Source organism: Natator depressus, chromosome 9 (genome assembly GCF_965152275.1).
Source record: "Natator depressus isolate rNatDep1 chromosome 9, rNatDep2.hap1, whole genome shotgun sequence".
In the NCBI taxonomy this organism is placed as follows: domain Eukaryota; kingdom Metazoa; phylum Chordata; order Testudines; family Cheloniidae; genus Natator; species Natator depressus.
Window position 1 is genome coordinate 8929495 of NC_134242.1, and position 22579 is coordinate 8952073.

The following is a 22579-nucleotide window of genomic DNA, read 5'->3' on the forward strand; positions in this document are numbered from 1 at the left end:
TGGTTTTATAACAGATCTTGCTCTCAGAGTACAGCATACAGACCGATTTTAATCAGCGAGGTTAAATGTATGTGGACTGCCCAATGAAATCCACCTTGGACATGTGAAACCAAGAGCAAAATTTGGCCTTGGTCTATCAGCAGCTGCACTGAATGTACAACCTTCTAATCATTTACTTGGTGTTTGCAATTGCCATCTACGCAGGTTTAAAGGTGATGGTCAGTGTGTTGTTTGAGGAGACAACAAAGTATATAAAGAGTCCTGATTCCACTTCAAAAGTTTATTCTTGCAGGCTGGCCCTGGCCTCTCTCTTGTGGCTTCCCAGAGGTTATAGCATTTCCAATCTGCCTAACTGGTTTACTTAGCAGAATGACCCTGCTCGTTTTGCTTCTCTTTGGCATTCAGTTGCTATGCTCCTGGGCTGTCTCTCCTCCAGTCATGGAACCACCATCTCTCTTACTTTCCCCTGCGTGTAATGACTCTGCAATAGAGGCAGCTGCAGATCTGGCTCTGCGCCAGATCAATGCCAACCAAAGAGAAGGCTACGTGCTTGGTCTCTATCGAATTTTCAGCATCCAAGAACATCCCCAGGTAACGAACCCTCTCATTCTGGTCGCGTTTGTCCTGGGGAGGGGGGTGTACTTTGTGCATACTGTCCAGTTGCCCTAGCAATGGGGGTTTGAACCAAGGAATGCTCAGAAAGACATTTCAGAAAGGTTGGGAATTCATTCTGATGTGTAGAAAACGTGAAAAGCTAAATTTTCCTAGGGCTCTCAGGGCAGTGGCAACTTCACCCACAAATGAATGGAAATAATTTCACAATAGCAATTTAAAGCAAGTAGGACAATTGGAAGCAGGAGGATCTGATTCTCTCTGGCCATGCACCTGGTACCATCATTGGCATCTGTCCAGTGGGAGTGAAACACCATCATTGTCATTTAATAACATTGTGCACCCACTTGGCTCAGATATACTTGCTTTTATACAAGGTGCAAAGCAATAGCGTATTGGGCCCAGGGAATTTTTTCACATACAATTGGGCACCTCATTGAAGACTGACTTGCCAAGAGAGCTTTGAAACCAGGTCAAAGGTAAAAATCAGAGTTAAAAATAAATTTAGATCTAAGGGGAAAGTATATCTCTGTGTGTGACTATTTTATTTATTATTGTTTGAATTGCAATAACGTGAAGGAGGCACAGACAGGATCAGTGTGCCAGGCCCCAATATGTAAGACACTGTATAACCATGGGAGTAACACCCCCTTCCTCTACTGCACACTGATATAATCGTATCTGTGCACTCCCTTGCATTGTTTAATGGCTATAGCGCTGTAACTGAACAGAAATTCCATTGCCAGATATTTAAAGATCTCCCACATCTACTAGGACTTGTCACTATTTCCTACCCACCAAGACTCCAGCAACCCACACAGGAAAATGCCATGGTTAAATTTATCTGCCAGAGATCAGGAATTGGGTCAATAAAGTTGCACACATGTTCCACTGCTCTTTGAGCCAGATTCTCTACCCTTTGCACTGCTCAGGTGGCTCAAAGTGACCAGAAAGCAACCAGATCAGGTCAGTTGAGAGTTTCCCACATGGAGTCAGTCTCAGCTGGCATAGAATCAGCACAGCTATTACCGGTGCTACTCCCTGAACTGACTCCATCACAATGGACATATCAGAGGTATGTTGTGGGTATGGCCAGAGCACAGTGTGCTCTGGCAATCCCCAGCTAGAGAATGGTCCACTGGGACCTACTGCCAGATGACATAAATGAGAGCAGCCCCTAGGCTACTCTATTTTATGACAGGGCTGCTGCAGATGTGCCATCAGGCACTTGCTCCCTGATGGGTCCATCTACCTCCTCCTGTGCAAAGCATGCCTCAGCACAGGGGAGAATCTGGGCCTCTTTTTTAATATTGGCTCTCATCACTTCCATTGCCTCTTCACTCTTTACCTTGAAGGAGTAGCTTGTGTCCTGGTTTGTTTGGTTATTTTTACTGATTATTACTCTTTTATTTCTAAAAAATGTGCAAAACCACAGCATATAACAGCAAAATAGATCAACTAAATCCAGCAGCTGAGCCAAAAGCACAAACAGGACTAATGAGACTGTATCACATTTGTGCCTCTGTGAAAATGGAACATACAGAGTGCATTCAAATAGGTCATGTTATTCAAAAATGTTAATAGATCCCACTGACACCTTTGTTCCTCAGAAAGGGTTGAGAAACTTACTCTTTGCCTGTGATTTAAATCATTGGAAAAGCCATACCCTCTCTTTCCCCCTCATGTTTGTGATCATCACCTGTGATGAAAACATTTTCACTTTGCCTTCAGATTCAAATCTGCCCCTACCTGATCTGTGGCTTGATCCTACTTTAAGACTTTTGCCATTGACTCAAATGGGAGTAGGACAGGGCCCTTCATTCCTAAGAAATGATGATCAATGTACTTCAGTAACAGGTTTTTAACTAGATCTTAAGTCATCATTGGATACTGGAACATATTTACCTTCTTCTTTTACTGTTTTTAACAGGTCCCCCCACCCCTGCAAAGAGTTGCTGACCTGTGGTTGCCAATTCCCTTCTGGCTCCAAGACTTGCCAGCATGCATGGGACTGGTCGTGTTAGTGTCAGCAGAATCAAAGCAAGGGATATGCCTGTGTAGAAAACAGAAATCAGGCTTTATCCAATACTAAACAGATCTCAAAAGGTTCCCACTTAATAACCTTATTTATGAGATAAAAAATAAGGGTAATGAAATGCTTTGTGATCTGCTCGCCACTGAATAAATCCTGAACTAGCCTTTCCCCACTGGAGGCTGATGCATCTGAAAGTCAGTACATAAAACTGACATGGACTGTACAGTATACTCATAGCCCTTCTGTCTGCTAGAACTGGCCCAGGCAGGGTAAAACAAGGATTTTGGTTCAGTTTGATTGTATTTAAGCACTTAAATATTCCTGAATTCACCAAGCTTCAAAACCAGTCTGTGTGATTCACAGAATAGACATATCTGACATTGAACATGTGGTTGATCGCAAATACACCTGTTTGATGCAGAATGTGTGTGCTCCAAAATACTTGGGTGACTAATTTGGAAGCTCAGATACCAACTTCAGATTCTCTGTACATCCCTCCATTCCTATCTGCTCACCTGTGATATTCAGAAGAATGTTTTTCTAAGACAAGATATATTCAAAAATAATGAGTCTGGCTCCCAAGTGTGGCACACAGAGACAAAAAACACTGAAATTTTCAGAACTTGACAAATACTCTTTGACTGGTTCTACTGTTTGTCTAATCTAGTGGTTCTCAACCCGCAGCCCAAACAGCACACAGCTGCGGCCCATGTGACATTCTCAGGGCCATACAGGTAATATATATATTCAGTGGATGCGGCCCACATAACACATAGAGAGCTGGATATGTGGCCCACAATGGTAAATAGGTTGAGAACCACTGATCTAATCTATAATCTAAATTAGCCACTAGCCATTACATTTTAAAGACGTGTCACTGCAGTACCTCGGTGCCTTGCACATTAGTAAAAGTCACATCTGATTTCATCCGCAGAAGGACCAGCATTCTCTAACCCACTCGCACTACATCCATTGTCCTGAGGTGGACCATTGAGATGGTTTTCTTCCAGTGGAACATTTCTAGCAGCAAATAAACATGATATTGTATCTGTACAGTGATGGCAAAGCATGGGAGATGCCTGCGATGCCACTTTCCATAATAATACCTCGCTCTCATACAGCACTTTCCTTCAATAGATCTCAAAAGCACTTTACCAGGGAGATCAGTATCAATATCACATTTTACAGATGGGGAAACTTGGGCACAGAGGAGGGAAATGACTTGTCCAAGGTCACCCAGCAGGCCAATGGCCAAGTGAGGAATAGAACCTAGGTCTCCTGAGTCCCAGTCCAGTGCTCTATCCCGTAGAATGCTTCTGAGGTCATATGCCGCATGCATGCTAGGAAACTTCAGCAATATACGTTCTTTATTTACTGACACAACATACCCGTAGATAATTCTTTTGTTTTCACTAAAATTAGAACAGACCTAAATTTCAACCAAACCATAAAGTTCTGTTAACTATTTTTAAAACAATTTCCCATTACCATGGTTCATCCTCATTTTTGGGTTCTGGCTGGCACCAGAACAGGAAGGGGGAAAATAACTCAAAGAAAGGCTGTTCTTGCAATAATTCTGACCTCACTGAGGGCTGGAAGCGTTAGAAATATTTCAAGACAGCATGTTCTTACAGGCCAGATCCTCAGCTGGCATATGCTGATTTACACTAGCTGAAGATTTGGCCCACAACATTTCCAGCTTTTTTGCAGGTGCTTGTATGAACTTTCTGACATTTGTCCATCACTCATTGTTATTCCCTTTTCTTTGTGATGGGTGAAATTGTGACATAACCCCTTTTTCGTTGTGTTTAGAAAATCACTGGTTCTGTCTTCTATCTCACCTTGGATGTGGTAGAAACCGAATGCCACGTACTCAGCAGAAGGTTGTGGAAGGATTGTAAGAACAGAGCTATACATGAAACTGTAAGGATTTATTTTATTTATTTATTTTTAGATTTAAGTGTACATGGGAGTGTATGGCTCAGCTATTACTGAAGGAAACAAAGCTCCTTGCACGGATGGTTCTTACAAGCAGTTGGCTGGTTAAAAATTTGAAACTTGTTAATAAAAAATATTTTTAAAACATTTCCATGAAAATATTTCACTGTTTTCCAACCAGTTTATAAGAGTTCTCAAATTCAAAATGTCAACAATTTTTTCCCAACCAGCTCTCATAAGCAGCTCCTGGTAAATATGCAAGTTAAGCAGTGTTTAGAATCCCTGTACGGGTTTCTCTGAAAATAGCCTGACAAAGGAAGAATGAAAGAGACTCACTTTATTCATCTTAATGCTTATTCTTTGTTCTGACAATCTAACTAACTAGAGGCCTGAAAAAGTAAAGAGAAAGAACAAACAACAAGCTAAGCCTCACGGATGCAGCAAGCAACCTGGGCTCACTGCTAGAGCCAGTCAATACTTTCTTGACAAAATATTTTCATGGGAAAGAAATTTTGCATGAAAGACTGTTTTAAAAGCATCTGATGAAAATATTCAGGTTTTGGTTAAAAACAAACAAACAAAATGTTTTGGTTTTGTCAAGCAATTTTTATTTTTTTTTAAACAAAAGCCTGAAATTCAAAAATAAAAATTTTCTGACCACCACAGCAGCTCCTTTGGCGGTTAGAAGGAACTGATGGGCGGTTGGGTTCCACCTCTTTTATACCTCTGGAGCCCTCCACAAAGGGAGAAACAGTGAAGGGCGAGTGGCTCCAATGGACACTGTCCATCAGAAGATTTCTGAAGCTCCCAGCGCAGGTGCCTTGATCCCACAAGGGGAAATACTCAAGAGGCCGCCTGAGCATTAACATTTAAAGTCACTGATAGGATGAACATACTGGGTGAGATTCTTTTAAAACTGCTGGTATAAACTCATGCTAAGCCAGCATAATCAACCCAGGCTCACTGTAGTATGAGGGTGATCCTCCAGAGCCATAGAGCTGATGTACGGACTTTTATGCCATTCTCCCTCCTTGCTGCCAACATAGCATGGAAAAGGGTCAGACGCATGGCTGGAAGATAGCAGGAGTGGGTAGGACATTTCCACTGGGCTGCGCTCCAGCTGTTTTCAGATGGTTGGGCTCTGTGTATACATCCCTCAAGGTCCCCAATAGAGGGGGCAAAGCCAGGAAAAAGGAAATGTGCCAGTGCACTCCAGCAATCCCCAGTTGCCAGAAGAACTGCGGGGGAGGCTGGGCAGCTAACTGGCAGTGCACAGATGTAGCACCAGCCCTATGATCAGGGAGCCAAAACCATCTCCTTTGTGCTCCCCCTTCTCAGCCGTACTTAGTGGCCAACTGAGAATCTGAACCTACTGGTCAGATTCTAAACTGGTATAAATGGGCATAGCTCCACTGAAGTCAATAGAATGATGTTGATTTATACCAGCTGAGGATCTGGCTTTTTATTTCTGAAAGGTCTTTTCAGGAGATAAACTTGCTTAATTCTCAGCTGAACACTAATTCAAAATCTTTCTTTGTAAAGAATGATATAAATGTATGAAGAAGAATGCACTGTTTAGAGGCTCTATGGCTACTGACAGGTTCCAAAACTAAATTCCGCCTACATTCACAGCACATATTTATATTCCTTTAGAGTTTTGGGCAGTGCAAAGCAATCCTCTACATGAACAAGCCAAGGAAAATTGTTCACCTGCATAGCTATGAGTGCACTTTACAGCCAGGTATGTTATTCTTAATATGTTTCTTATAATAAAAGATTGGGGGAGCATGGAAGGATTGCATGGAAACTTTTTAAAGACACCATAATAGAGGCTCAACTTAAATGTACACCCCAAATTAAAAAACATAGTAAGAGAACCAAAAAAGAGCCACCATGGCTAAACAACAAATTAAGAGAAGCAGTGAGAGGCAAAAAGGCATTCTTTAAAAAGTGGAAGTTAAATCCTAGTGAGGAAAATAGAAAGGAGCATAAACTCTGGCAAATGAAGTGTAAAAATACAATTAGGAAGACCAAAAAAGAATTTGAGGTACAGCTAGCCAAAGACTCAAAAAGAAATATCAATTTTTTTTTAAAGTACATCAGAAGCAGGAAGCCTGCTTAACAATCAGTGAGCCCACTGGACGATTGAGATGCTAAAGGAGCACTCAAGGACAATAAGGCCATTGCGGAGAAACTAAATGAATTCTTTGCATCGGTCTTCATGGTAGAGGATGTGAGGGAGATTCCCAAACCTGAGCCATTTTTTTAGGTGACAAATCTGAGGAACTGTCCCAGACTGAGATGACATTAGAGGAGGTTTTGGAACAAATTGATAAACTAAACAGTAATAAGTCACCAGGACCAGATGGTATTCACCCAAGAGTTCTGAAGGAACTCAAATGTGAAATTGCAGGACTACTAACTGTAGCCTGTAACCTATCATTTAAATCAGCTTCTGTACCAAATGACTGGAGGATAGCTAATGTGATGCCAATTTTTAAAACGGGTTCCAGAGGTGACCCCGGCTATTACAGGCCCGTAAACTTGACTTCAGTACCGGGCAAACTGGTTGAAACTATAGTAAAGAACAAAATTGCCAGACACATGGATAAACATAATTTGTTGGGGAAGAGTCAACATGGTTTTTGTAGCGGGAAATCATGCCTCACCAATCTACTAGAATTCTTTGAGGGGGTCAACAAGCATGTGGACAAGGGGGATGCAGTGGATATAGTCTATTTAGATTTTCAGAAAGCCTTTGACAAGGTCCCTCACCAAAGGCTCTTAAGCAAAGTAAGCAGTCATGGGATAAGGGAAGGTTCTTTCATGGATTGGTGATTGGTTAAAAGATAGGAAACAAAGGATAAGAATAAATGGTCAGTTTTCAGAAAGGAGAGCGGTAAATAGTGGTGTCCCCTAAGGGGTCTGTGCTGGGATGAAGCCTATTTAACATATTCATAAATGATCTGGAAAAAGGCATAAACAGTAAGGTGACAAAATTCACAGATGATACAAAACTACTCAAGATATTAAAGTCCCAGGCAGACTGTGAAGAGCTACAAAGGGATCTCTCAAAACTGGGTGACTGGGCAACAAAATGGCAGATGAAATTCAATGTTGATAAATGCAAAGTAATGCACATTGGAAAACATAATCCCAACTATACATATAAAATGATGGGGTCTAAATCAGCTGTTACCACTCAAGAAAGAGATATTGGAATCATTGTGGATAGTTCTCTAAAACATCCCCTCAGTGTGCAGCGGCAGTCAAAAAAGCGAACAGAATGTTGGGAATCATTAAGAAAGGGATAGATAATAAAACAGAAAATATCATATTGTCTCTATATAAATCCATGGTATGCCCACATCTTGAATACTGCATGCAGATGTGGTCGCCCAATCTCAAAAAAGATATATTGGAATTGGAAAAGGTTCAGAAAAGGGCAACAAAAATTATTAGGGGTATGGAACGGCTGCCGTATGAGGAGAGATTAATAAAACTGGGATTTTTCATCTTGGAAAAGAGATGACTAAGGGGAGATATGATAGAGGTCTATAAAATTATGACTGGTGTGGAGAAAGTAAACAAGGAAGTGTTATTTACTCCTTCTCATAACACAAGAACTAGGGGCCACCAAGTAAAATTAATAGGCAGTTCTTATGTTCTTAATGCTTAAAGATAGAGCCCAGCAAATCCACGGATATCCAGGGACCATTTTTATGGATCATGGATCAGATGCAGATACAAATTTTGTATCTGTGCAGGGCTCTACTTAAAGTGTGGCTCTACTCTGAGAAGTGACTGTAAAAACGGCATCATGGTGTTTCATGTTATTTTTCTCTCAATGGCATCTGCCCTACCTCACTTTCTCAAGGCAGAAGGATACAAGCTGTTGATCTTGAGGACTTTTAGGAGCAACATGGGTACACATCATAACTAGAAAGGTCCTGACTTTGAACTGAAAAGAGGATGAAAGACTTTTTACATGTGCGTTTGGCATGGCACTTTGAATATAATGCAATTCATTTGCATCTACACAGCTCCTTTCATCCAAGGACCTCCAAATGCTTTACGAAAGCAGCTAAATATCACAATCCCAATTTTACCATTAGGGAAAGAGACTAAACAGAGAGACAAAGCAATTTATATAAGATCCTGTGGTGACAGAGTTGGGAGTAGAACCCTTTTCTCCTCACTCTCAGTTTCCTGCTTTAACCACTAGATGCGTTGCTTCTCATATTTCAATATGAGATTATTGAATATTTTTGCAAAGCACCTAGCGTGCTGCAGAAAAATGAAATGCATTATTATTATTTCCAGCATGTATCCTCTGGTAATCAATATGGCCTGGGACAGCAATGGACGTGGGATAGCAAACCCTCCCAAAATTATTAATGTTATTTCTCTTCATTCCTTTTGGAGCATCTGCCCTAATAGACTTTTCACACTAGAGATGAGTCCAAACCAAACCACAGATATAAACACTCCTGATCTTTGCCAGTGTCTGTATCTAGATCTGACCTTCACGACTGACTCCTAGGTCTATAATGGGCTGAACCAAACACCCAGATTGGAACATTATGGTTTGGGCTCATCTATTGACACCTCTCAATAAGTTCCAAAATCTGGGTTTGATTTGCCCCCATTGATGCAGGGGGTGCAAATTGCCAGCAGGGATAGGGTGACCAGATGTCCCGATTTTATAGCAACAGTCCCGATATTTGGGGCTTTTTCTTATATAGGCTCCTATTACCCCCCACCCCCGGTCCCGATTTTTCACACTTGCTGTCTGGTCACCCTAAGCAGGGACCACAGCCCTCTGTGAGGAGGGGATGGTGTGTACATGTGGGGCGCATGGGAGGCATCCCCGAGGGAAATGCAAGGGTTGTTGCACCACTGTCTTCTCTGCGGTTTCCAGGAGGAGAAATAAACTTTGAAGTGCATCTGGTGCTCTAAGGGACCCTTGCTGATGGAGACTTCCCACTAGATCCATGATCCACCCCCACAAATAGTGGTTCTCAACCCACGGGCTGCTTGCGGCCTACTCAGCACAGAGCTGCAGACCATGTGACATCCTCAGGCCCATACTGGTAGTATACAGATTGTGTGGATGCAGTCCACATAACACATAGAGAGCTGCAAATGTGACCCACAATGGTAAATAGGTTGAGAATTGCTGCTCCACAGTGAGCCAAGCCCTCTATTGTTTATTTGGTAGTGTTTGGCGAGGGGGCGAGCTGATGAGGTGGATTTGTGGGGGTGGATTAGTGGGCGGGGGGGTGTCACCTGACAGTTCAATTGCTTCATCAACGGCGATAACCTTTGTATCAAATATTGTTGTTTGAAATTGTGTGAAATGCCAAGGGCATGTGTGGGGCTGGGGCTTGAAACCCTAAAGAAATAAATAAGAATGAAATATGCACTCCAACCTACCTACCTACCTATATCTGTCAACGGGACTGTAGTGTTTTGACACCTGTCTTATCAGCGTGTATTTGTTATTTTCTACAAAGTTCCATCAAGCTCATTTTTACGGATTTGCCCTGACTGTCCAGTCCCTGGCTGTCCAACGGAGCCCAAGTACCTGGAAACTGCTGCTGTGAGCCTGGCCAAATTCAACAAGGAAAGTGAGCAAGCTCATCATTTCTCTGTCCTTAACGTTACCAAAGCTTCAATGCAGGTAAGGCTGAGATTCACACAGGCCGCTTTAGGCCCTGGAAAGCATTGATACAACTGCTGCACTTTTTACAAGTTGCTCTATAAGGTGCAAAGATGGGCTTGGGCACCAACAGTTGGTTCAGGATAGGATTCTGAACCCTTCAAAGTTTGAGGCTGTGTAGATCTGTGGCTTTGATTCATCTTATTATAGAGATAAGAGACAGTTGCAAAATTCAGATCTAGATTTGAGCTCCACAGTTCATTGTCCCTGCTGGCAATTTGCACCCCCTGGGCTTTTGATTCAGGCCTACCTCTAACAAAAGGCACAGATGATAAAGTATTTAGTGTAGCATAGAGGTCCCTTTCTGCGCACACCTGCAACTCACCAAATTAGCTTAAACATATCATTGCACAGTAAGGAGGTGCTAATTATCAGTGTCCTGGATAATTCCATGTGTTCCTCACAATTATATCTTGACTCCCTAAAATTAGTTTCAAATGGATAGTCTTCACTCTCTGTCTGTAACAGTTGTGTAGTGTTACTCATAGACTTTAAGGTCAGAAGGGACCATCATGATCATCTTAGTCTGACCTTGTGCATATTGCAGGACACACTGTGTGCTGTTTACATTTTTCCATTTTCCAACCCAGAAGTGGCTGCATTTCAGGACAGAGTCAAGTGATACCTATAGATAGAAAAAAGAAAAGGAGTACTTGTGGCACCTTAGAGACTAACCAATTTATTTGAGCATAAGCTTTCGTGAGCTACAGCTGTAGCTCACGAAAGCTTATGCTCAAATAAATTGGTTAGTCTCTAAGGTGCCACAAGTACTCCTTTTCTTTTTGCGAATACAGACTAACACGGCTGTTACTCTGAAACCTATAGATAGAAAGTTGGTTGAGCCACAATGAGGATCTTTGGATGAAAGTCTCTGTGTAAATATCAATTATTAATAGTATTTAAAAGAAAAAAAGCATTTTAATCTAGTTTCATCTTTGACTGATGCATGAACTAGAGTGATACTTCACTGGGAATTCTGTATAAAAGGTAAGGATCAGGCTGTCGGGCAGCATTCGGAGAATATGGAAAATATATTCTCCTGCAATACAGCTAACAAACTCAGAAGTCTAACCCTACTCCCTCTGTTGTTCATGGGAGTTTTGCATTCAATGCAAAAGGTGCAGGATTGGGATTATGAATTTCTTTTCCTCTTCCTGGCAAATTTGCAAAGGCTAAAAATAACGGTCAATGCTCTCTCTCTCTCTTTTCATACAAAACTTTAACAGTGGGTCGTTGGTCCTTCACACTTTGTAGAGTTTACAATCCAGGAGACATCCTGCTCCAAAAATGAATCCATTGCTGATGTCTCCAAGTGCAAGCCCCTCCCATCTGAATTGGCTGTAAGTAATTCTGCTTGCAAAAATACGTAACTTTGTGGATATTATGATTTTTGCATTAAGCATTTTGCCTATCTTTTTCTGTTTTTCTTCTTTATGAACATGATCCAAAGCCCACTGAAGTCAATGGGTGTCTTTTCATTGACTTCACTGGACTTTGGATCAAGCCCTATATATGATTATTATTTATTATTTATATTAATGTAGTACCTCAGAGCTCCAGTCATGGATTAGGATCACATTGTGCCAGGGGCTTGACAAACACAGAACTGAAAACAGTTTCTGCCTCAAATTGTTTACAATCTAAGACAAGTATCCCAGACAAAGTTCTGGATAACTGTCCAGAAGTGCATGAACGTAAATGGCACAGAAAAATACAGTACAGAATGAGCAGAGGAGCTAGTGTTACCTGAAATTGGGCCAGCTGGTAAGCTTAGGGAGGACTAATGACCCACCAGAGTTTGGCAGAAAGCAGCACATTTATTATACTGATAGCTAAGCTCAAAAGAAGAGGGGTGGGGGGTCACACTCACACTCGCATACTTATGCTCCCAGGACAGGCACGGCACTGGAGATGTCAGGATTCTTCAAGGTAAGTGTCCTACAGCGCCGCGATGAACGGTGTGATGAAGGTAATTCTTCCTGAGGCAATGGGGTGAAAAACCACTGGCCAGGCGGTCCAGGCGAAGGGCCTTCACGGGAGGTACAAGCTTGTGAGTGCACTCCTGAGCACATGGCCCCTTCCCCTTTTAAGGACCTGTTCCTATGGCCTGCGACTGGAGATGACTTGGCCACGTCTGGTTGGTCACACTCCACCTCAGACAATGTCCATGCATTGGGTGTGTAATCGCTGCCTAATTAGAGTCCCAGACACCTTGTCTACCTGGGAGCTCTTCGGATCTTCCAGCTGTTCAACCAGCCCATTCATCCCACAAGCATTCCAGGAGGGAGGGGGAGGGGGAAAGCCACTTCACAGGCATTCAAAGAGGGAGAGGAGACAAAAGGGGAGTGGGGGAAAAGTGTAACAGACCTTTTGAGCAGACAGGTTATACATAGCGTAGTCATACGGAGCATACAGATCACTGCTGCTCCTACAACAGCTAGTACTTTGCAAAAGTTATTAGTTCTCAAGGGCTTCTTCTGTACAAGCAGCCACAAATAATGAATTTTTAAGAATACACACACAATATGTGTACATTGTGCTCAAGAAGTCAAATATAGAAAACCTTTAGAAATTAGAGGAAGGAACCTGAAGACATCTGAAAGGTTAAATTAGCACATTAGCCAATCGATTCTGTTCTCTTAACCTCAGCCTGCACTGAGATTAGAACTGTGCTACCTACCAGCATGTATAAATCTAGGGCTTGTCTACATGATACTGGAATTCAGACTACAGGGGGTGTGCATTGTAGAGAGCTCTAATGTGTTGCGATCTCATTGCCCAATGTAGACCCTGCTAGCGTGAACTAAAAGGCAGCTAGTTTGCACTGATGTAGTCCCATACCAAACAGGACTACATTCACACACACTAGGTACCTTTTAGTTCACACCCAGCGGGGTCCACATGAGGAAGTTAGAGACCAGCACGTTAGAACTCTCTACAGTTCAGACCCCTGTAGTCGGGACTGTGGCACCATGTAGACGCACCCCACTGTTGTTACTATCAGTATTCTACCAAGGTTTCCTTGATCAGTGTGAAGAGAGATTTTTTTCTCTGAGAACCATAATCTAATACTCTTCTTTAGGCCTGGCCTCTAATGGCATTTTCTGAAAATGTCCCCTATCACCAAAGCAGTTCCACACTGGTAATAACAACAGAGTTAGTGTAGATGGTGCACAGGCAGCTCCAGCATTTTTACCATCATGTCATCTAATCCTACTCAGAGATAAAAAAATTCATCTGGGAAATCTGTCCTCCTAGGTAACTTTGCCAGCACAAAAGCCAAAAGTTTGCACTAGCTATACATCTATGCAAATGTATTTATGGAGCTAAATCTGTTTGGACTGGGACTTTTCAGCTTGGAAAAGAGACGGCTCAGGGGAGATATGATAGAGGTCTATAAAATCATGACTGGTATAGAGAAAGTAGATAAGGAAGCGTTGTTTACTTCTTCTCAAACACAAGAACTAGGGGTCACCAAATGAAATTAATAGGCAGCAGGTTTAAAACAAACAAAAGGGAGTATTTCTTCACACAACACACAGTCAACCTGTGGAACTCCTTGCCGGAGGATGTTGTGAAGGCCAAGACCAAAACAGGGTTCAAAAGAGTACTAGATAAATTCATGGAGGATAGGTCCATCAATGGCTGTTAGCCAGGATGGGCAGGAATGGTGTCCCTAGCCTCTGTCGGCCAGAAGCCTGAAATGAGCGACAGGGGATGGATCACTTGATGATTACCTGTTCTGTTCATTCCCTCTTGATGCACCTGGCACTGGCCACTGTCAGAAAGCAGGATACTGGGCTAGATGGACCTTTGGTCTGACCCAGTAGGGCCATTCTTATGTTTCTTATAATCTCCTATTTTACAATGTTAAAATCTAAATATTAGTGATACATTGTGGTTTGATGCTCACTTCTCCTAATTAGCCATTTCTTTTTCCAGCATACTGGTTTCTGCAAAGGCTCTGTAATAAACAGTCAAATTGATCATCATCAGTTTGTCAGCATATCCTGCGAAATCTACAATCCACAGGTATTTCTCCATCTAACTAAAAGTTTGCAAAAAGGTCCTTTATAAAATAAAATTGGAATGAATAAAGTCTGATCATTCTGTTTTAGGATTATTCACAAAGTAATGGACTGCATGCATAAGGGAAATGCATCGGCCAAATCAGAAAGAAACTTGTGATAAGAGGATCATTGCCAGATGGTGAAAAAAGGCAATACAATACAAGACAGGGTCCAGAGTAGGTTTATACAGTCCATGTGCCCATGACTTTACTGCGATTGTTATTCGAGCTAGCTAGATCAAAGTTAGCTCAGATATGTTTACCTGTGCTGCACTCACACTTCAGATTGCAGGGTAGGCATACCCATAGTCATTAAATCAAGCTGTATCCCAAACACTTTATAAGGCATTTGAAAATAATACAGTTACAGAACTAAAGCAACAATCATAATAATAACACAGGGAGAGTGAAATTAATAAATAGCTGAATTACCCCACTTCCAAGCAAGGATAATCTCCCCCGGGTACTGCAGTTGCTTTGCTTGTCTACCATAGGAGTTTGCACCAGTGCATCTACATCAATGGCTGGCACTGACTGCTGGAATTTGGACTGATCCTGAGTACAGACTAGGTCTGAGCCTTTCTTTATATCAGAGAAAGGTTTTTAAGTAGCTTTAATATATGCATGTGTTTGCTGTTTGCCAATTTAGGCTCCTGCCCTTGGAGAACGGGAACAGCACCCTGGCGGTAGATCTCAAAAACCTGATCAAGATGACGATGAAAGGCATGAACATCCTCACCACCGTGGAAGGAAGGAGAACCACCACCCCCACAAGCACCCCCACAACCATGAGCATAAGCAAGAGCACAGACGTGAGCATCAGCATCCTTCCCATTCTGAAGACAGCCACTTCTCCCCACATCTGGAAAAACCAGTGGGTTGGGTTAAAGTTCTCCCTGCTAAAGAGGAGACTGTATCTCTCCACACCTTACCAGAAAATCAGAGTGAACATATAGATGGACAGCCTGTTCCCCCGGAGAAGGCAAAGCCAGTGCCAGCCCTTCCAGACACACATGGTGTTGCTGATGTGACAGGCAGGTCAGAAGGAAAGCCAGGCTTGACCAAGCCTGCTACTGGCCCAGCCATTCTCCCTTTCCCTGAAGGTCCTTTGCAATCAGATGCGTGCCCAGGAGAGCCCAAGTTTGTTAATCCCATTATCCTCCCTTTGCTTCCCAGAAACCCCGTCAAAATAGCAGTATCACCACGACAAACTGTGACTGAATGAAGTTCATGTTTCCCATTGACATGTAAGAACTTTCAATTAATAAAATGTTCTTTATAGTTATGGTCTCTGGTGTTGTGTTGGCTTAAAGTGATCTTAGGGACTGGTTATGATAAGGAATTTTATTAGGCATTTTCCAGCAAGAGAATTTGGGGTCAAACTCTGGCTTTTCCCAACAGGGGAGAGCGTTAGTGAAGGGCAGTTGCAGAGCAGTGACCAAGGCATGGGAGCCTGAAGAAGGCAGAATGCTGGACAGACACAGTCCAAATGCCTCAGGGGAGAGCATACTAAGTAGCAACGTCTATTGACACCTTGAAAAGGTGCAGGTTGAGGTCCCCTAACATCTGTTAGTGGATGCTAGCAGGAGTCCAAGTTGGACGGCACCCTGGCTAGTCTCAACATTACTGCTCACAGACCTTTGAGAATGTGAAACCTGGGCTTGCTAGCTATTCAGCATTCCAGAAGCACAAGTGGCAGAACGCTGGCTGAGTATGGCAACAGTCTGTAAATAGGGAAGAAGATCCTGTTATCTGGTGCTAAAAACTAGGGTTCTTTTGATGATTTCCAGCTTAACTCCTTAATAATAACACAGGGAGACCACGTTGAGAGATTCAAAGCAATCTAAGAGATTTAGACGCACATTTTCTATTATTTTCAATGGAAGAGATGTGCCTAAATCCCATAGACTGCTTTGAAACTCATAACCCCAATTCTCCATTGCCTGCTATCTTGTGCCATCACTTACACTTGGGCAAAAGGGTGTAAAATGTTATCTTCGCACAGATGTCAAGACACAAGGTTCAAGTTGGTGGAGGATCAGGCCCTAGTTGTTCAAAACCTTTGTGCTTTACTAACTTTGTCATGCAGAAAAAACGGTCTGTTAATCAATTTCACCAAAGTCAGACACAGCCAAGACACAGACGATGGACAAATATAAATGAAAGAGAAGACAGGAGAAAGAAAAGGAAAAATAAAAGATATAGAACTCTTGTTGGGGCCAGGTAGAAGGGCGATGGTTCTGACTGCTAATAGATAAGACTAAAGCCACAGTTTCTTTCTCTAGTTATAAGCAGACCTTTGTGTATTTCCCAGAAAAAGCAAAAATAGCAGTATTTTACCTTTTCCCCAATTTTGCAGGCTGCTGAGTCACCAGCACTCCTCAAACCTAAGGGTATGTCTACACTACGAAATTAGGTTGAATTTATAGAAGTCGGTTTTTTAGAAAGTGTTTTTATATAGTCGATTGTGTGTGTCCCCACACAAATGCTCTAAGCGCATGTAGTTGGCGGAGTGTGTCCACAGTACCGAGGCAACCATCGGCTTCCGGAGTGTTGCACTGTGGGTAGCTATCCCACAGTTCCCGCAGTCTCCACTGCCCATTTTAATTCTGGGTAGAAATCCCAGTGCCTGATGGGGCTAAAACATTGTCGCGGGTGGTTCCGGGTACATATCGTCAGGCCCCCATTCCCTCCCTCCCTCTGTGAAAGCAAGGGCAGACAATCATTTTGCGCCTTTTTTCTTGAGTTACCTGTGCAGATGCCATACCACGGCAAGCATGGAGCCCGTTCAGATCACTTTGGCAATTAGGAGCACATTAAACACCACACGCATTATCCAGCAGTTTATGCAGCACCAAAACCTGGCAAAGCAAAAACCGGGCGAGTAGGCGACGTCAGCGCGGTGACGAGAGTGATGAGGACATAGACACAGACTTCTCTCAAAGCACGGGCCCTGGCAATGTGGGCATCACGGTGCTAATGGGGCAGGTTCATGCGGTGGAACGCCGATTCTGGGCTTGAGAAACAAGCACAGACAGGTGGGACCGCATAGTGTTGCAGGTCTGTGACGATTCCCAGTGGCTGCGAAACTTTCGCATGCGTAAGGGCACTTTTGTGGAACTTTGTGACTTGCTTTCCCCTACCCTGAGGCGCAAGAATACCAAGATGAGAGCAGCCCTCACAGTTGAGAAGCGATTGGCAATAGGGACAGTGGGGCATGGCCACTAGGTAACTCGAGGGGTAACCCTATTTCTTTTTGTTTATAGGCTTTGGACTATCTCTTGGCATCCCAAGGAGGGGTTTGTGCCCTCGTCGGGCCTCGCTGTTGTGTATATGTAAATGATAGCAGTTATGAAATCTATGAAAAGGTGGTACAGGCTGAGGCCCATGCCCGAGCCAGAGCACAGGTTGCCTATACTGCCCCAGAGAGCGACTGGTTGCAAACCTTGTTTTCAGGCTGGGGTTTGTTGTCTTGGCTTGGTGGTTTATTTAGCCTGTTATTGAAACTTTTCTTTCCTGTATTGCTTGTATTACTGGTATTATGCTGTGCAGTATCATGTGTTAGGGCCCTTTTGCAAAAGTTAATAAGTCATTCTTTTCAGGGCTATCACAAAGTGCTTATGCAAAGTCCTATTGTAAAGAAATAAGTAGCCCAAGTGAGAAAACTCAGAGCCAAGGTTGTTGAGTGTTCTCAAAGGAGGGAGTTGTTGGGGACACTGGGATAGGGCCACTAGGTAACTTGAGGGGATGGAAGACCACGAGTGTCGATGAAGCCCCCTCGCACTAGGCCCAGGTGTCCTTGACCGCCCCACCCCCCCCGGCCTGGAGGCACTCGCAGCAGCTCTGCGTATAGTTTAACAAATGATACAGAGAACAAGGGAACTAGCTGGGAACTGGATTGGCTGGCTATATGGATACTTAGGGCAGCTTGCTATTGGATAAGTATGCTGGGGAAAAGGATGTATAAAAGCCTGTGTAACTTCCTGCTCTGGGTGCAGGATTTGAGATTCTATTCTCCCTGTACCTTTTTGCAGCTGCAAATAAACTTTTCTGCTTCTCCACCCCGTTGTGATTATTGGGTGTAGCACACCGGGTAGCGAACCAACCTCAGCTGTTGTTTAGCCTCTCGGCAGTAGGTGCCGGCAACAGCCCTGTGGAAGCTTGCAACGCCAGACAGCTACCCATCAGTCGGGAATCAATTTGGAGTGGGCAAATCTACTGTGGGGGCTGCTGTGATGCAAGTAGCCCACGCAATCAAAGATCTGCTGATATCAAGGGTAGTGACCCTGGGAAATGTGCAGGTCATAGTGGATGGCTTTGCTGCAATGGGATTCCCTAACTGTGGTGGGGCCATAGACAGAACCCATATCCCTATCTTGGCACCGGAGCACCAAGCCGCCGAGTACATAAACCGCAAGGAGTACTTTTCAATAGTGCTGCAAGCACTGGTGGATCACAAGGGACGTTTCACCAACATCAACGTGGGATGGCCGGGAAAGGTACATGACGCTCGCATCTTCAGGAACTCTGGTCTGTTTCAAAAGCTGCAGGAAGGGACTTTATTCCCAGACCAGAAAATAACTGTTGGGGATGTTGAAATGCCTATATGTATCCTTGGGGACCCAGCCTACCCCTTAATGCCATGGCTCAGGAAGCCATACACAGGCAGCCTGGACAGTAGTCAGGAGCTGTTCAACTACAGGCTGAGCAAGTGCAGAATGGTGGTAGAATGTGCATTTAGACGTTTAAAAGCGCACTGGTGCAGTTTACTAACTCAGTTAGACCTCAGCGAAACCAATATTCCCACTATTATTACTGCTTGCTGTGCGCTCCACAATATCTGTGAGAGTAAGGGGGAGACGATTATGGTGGGGTGGGAGGTTAAGGCAAATCGTCTGGCTGCTGGTTACGCACAGCCAGACACCAGGGCGGTTAGAAGAGCACAGGAGGGTGCGGTACACATCAGAGAAGCTTTGAAAACCAGTTTCATGACTGGCTAGGCTACGGTATGAACGTTCTGTTTGTTTCTCCTTGATGAAACCCCCCGCTCCTTGGTTCACTCTACTTCCCTGTACGCTTACCACCCTCCCATCCTCCCTTCGATCACCACTTGCAGAGGCAATACAATAAAGTCATTGTTGCTTCACATTCATGCATTCTTTATTCATTCATCACACAAATAGGGGGATAACTACCAAGGTAGCCCAGGAGGGGTGGTGGAGGAGAGAAGCACCAGGAGGGGTGGTGGAGGAGGGAAGGACAAGGCCACACAGCACTTTAAAAGTTTAAAACTTTAAAACTTATTGAATGCCAGCCTTCTGTTTCTTGGGCAATCCCCTGGGGTGGAGTGGCTTGGTGGCCAGAGGCCACTGTCACCTGAAAGTGAGAACAGGCGTTTGCATGGCACTGTTGTAGCTACGTAAGATATTTACGTGCCAGATGCGCTAAAGATTCATATGTCCCTTCATGCTTCAACCACCATTCCAGAGGACATGCTTCTATGCAGATGGCAGGTTCTGCTTGATAACAATCCAAAGCAGTGCGCACCGACGCATGTTCATTTTCATCATCTGAGTCAAATGCCACCAGCAAAGGTTGCTTTTCTTTTTTGGTGGTTTGGGTTCTGTAGTTTCCGCATCAGAGTGTTGCTCTTTTGAGACTCCTGAAAGCATGCTCCACACCTCATCCCCCTCAGATTTTGGAAGGCACTTCAGATTCTTAAATCTTGGATTGAGTGTTGTAGCTGTCTTTAGAAATTTCAGATTCGTACCTTCTTTGCATTTTGTCAAATTTGCAGTGAAAGTGTTCTTAAAACGAACAACATGTGCTGGGTCGTCATCTGAGACTGCTATAACATGAAATATATGGCAGAATGCGGGTAAAACAGAGCAGGAGACATACAATTCTCCCACAAGGAGTTCAGTCACAAATTTAATTAGCGCATTGTTTTTTTTAACAAGCATTATCAGCATGGAAGCATGTACTCTGGAATGATCGCTGAAGCATGAAGAGGCATATGAATCTTTAGCGCATCTGGCCCGTAAATATTTTGTGATGCCAGCTACAACAGTGTCATGCAAATGCCTGTTCTCACTTTCAGGTGACACTGTAATTAAGAAGAGGGCAGCATTATCTCCCATAAATGTAAACAAACTTGTTTCTCACAACCATTGGCTGAACAAGAAGTAGGAACGAGTGGACTCGTAGGCTCTAAAGTTTTACATTGTTTTGTTTTCGAGTGTAGTTATGTAACAAAAAAAAATCTACATTTGTAGGTTGCACTTTCAGGACAAAGAGATTGCGCTACAGTACTTGCATTAGGTGAATTGAAAAATACTATTTCTTTTGTTTTTTACAGTGCAAATATTTGTAATAAAAAATATAAAGTGAGCACTGTACACTTTGTATTCTGTGTTGTAACTGAAATCAATATATTTGAAAATGTAGAAAACATCCAAAAATGTTTAAATAAATGGTATTTTATTATTGTTTAACAGTACGATTAAACTGCACATTCACCTTTTGTTGCTTCAGTGATGACTTGATGAAGAAAACTGTCACCCATCACATCCAGAAATAAGTGGGTCCTGCCACTATTATTAGCATTTATTCTCCAGACTATAGCTGGGAAGCTAAAGTCTCCCATTCTTACACAATTCTCAAAAGCATTTATTTCTCTAATAATATTAAAGAGATCACTATCCATATCCAAGTCTGACCCTGGGGGGGTCTATGGCAGACCCCTAATACTATTCCAGCGGAACCTCTTTTTACAATCCTTCCCCAAAGTGATTTTGACCCAGACAGATTCTGTTTTGTCCATACTATCACTTCGTATTTCTTTGAAGTTTACCACTTCCATGATGTACAGTGGTACCCCATCACCTTAACCTTTATTCCTATCTCTCCTAAACCACTTGGATTTGTGAGGGCTCAGCACCTCTGAAAATCAGTCCCAAGATGTTTCTAGTTGGGTACCCACAATCAGAGGTTACTTTTGAAAATTTTGGCCTATGCTGTAAAATTCAATCATATGAAAGAATTTTGCTATTAAAGCCCAAAAATTGCATTCTTAATTACATATTAATGTCATATTAACATGATGAATAGCTAGTGGTTTATTACTGTTTTTAAAAGGATTTTTTATTATTAATGTCTGAAAAATGTTTCTGTTTAAAATAAGCCCAAGAATGTATTTTACAGTCATGGGCAAGGATTAGGTCCTGTGTTTTTGATTTTTCATATCTCCTTATAGACAAATCCAGAATTATCTTTGTCAGATCTATCCAGATCAATCTATCTAAAATACCTATCTATTTTAAGGTTTCATATAGTGTCCATGACCACAGTATTTCATAGACAAATATAATATAGCAATTCTAATAATTAATAGCCACCTTTTTTCCTTCTAAATTTGTCCAGGCGTAAGATGCCATCCATCTAATTTTCTATGGAAATTTGCAAATGGATGGCTAAAATAATGTCCATCCAATTTTGCCCAAATATTATTAAAGATATGCAAAACTGCAAGTTGTCCCAAGCACTTTGCTACCACCTGTGATGTTAGGAACTATCAGCTAAGAAGTGGGGTGAGATCACAAGCTCTTTTCACGTATGTCATAAGAACATAAGAACACTCATACTGGCTCAGACCAAAGGTCCATCTAGCCCAGTATCCTGTCTTCCAACAGTGGCCAGTGCCAGGTGCCCCAGAGGGAATGAACAGAACAGGTAATCATCAAGTGATCCATCCCCTGTCGATCATTTCCAGCTTCTGGCCAACAGAGGCTAGGGACACCATTCCTGCCCATCCTGGCTAATAGCCATTGATGGACCTATCCTGCATGATGTCAAGTATCAGAGGGGTAGCCGTGTTAGTCTATACCTACAAAAACAACGAGGAGTCCTGTGGCACCTTAAAGACTAACAAATTTATTTGGGCATAAGCTTTCATGAGTAAAAAACCCATACATCTGAAAGAAGTGGGTTTTTTACCAACAAAAGCTTATGCCCAAATAAATTTGTTAGTCTTTAAGGTACCACCGCTATCCTCCATTAATTTATCTAGTTCTTCTTTGAACCCTGTTATGGTCTTGGCCTTCACAACATCCCCTAGCAAGGAGTTCCACAGGTTAACTGCATTGTGTGACGAAATACTTCCTTTTATTTGTTTTAAACCTGCTGCCTATTAATTTCATTTGGT

At 42.8% G+C, this 22579-nt stretch overlaps 1 protein-coding gene across 1 annotated transcript; it reads left to right on the plus strand.

Moving 5' to 3' along the window:
• The first annotated feature begins 369 nt into the window (after positions 1-369).
• LOC141993804 (fetuin-B-like) lies at positions 370-15601 on the plus strand. The gene is made up of 7 exons (XM_074963479.1): positions 370-591; positions 4460-4570; positions 6239-6326; positions 10102-10268; positions 11534-11647; positions 14250-14339; positions 15026-15601. Exons 1-7 carry the CDS (start codon positions 370-372, stop codon positions 15599-15601), a joined length of 1368 nt encoding a protein of 455 aa, XP_074819580.1.
• The last annotated feature ends 6978 nt before the right edge of the window (positions 15602-22579 follow it).

Excerpts from the sequence above, each read along its gene's own strand:
- LOC141993804 (XM_074963479.1), top strand. The coding sequence starts at position 370 with ATGACCCTGCTCGTTTTGCTTCTCTTTGGCATTCAGTTGCTATGCTCC. Across the intron at positions 592-4,459 it reads GCATCCAAGAACATCCCCAG|AAAATCACTGGTTCTGTCTT; the intron begins GTAACGAACCCT and ends CGTTGTGTTTAG. Across the intron at positions 14,340-15,025 it reads GCGAAATCTACAATCCACAG|GCTCCTGCCCTTGGAGAACG; the intron begins GTATTTCTCCAT and ends TTGCCAATTTAG.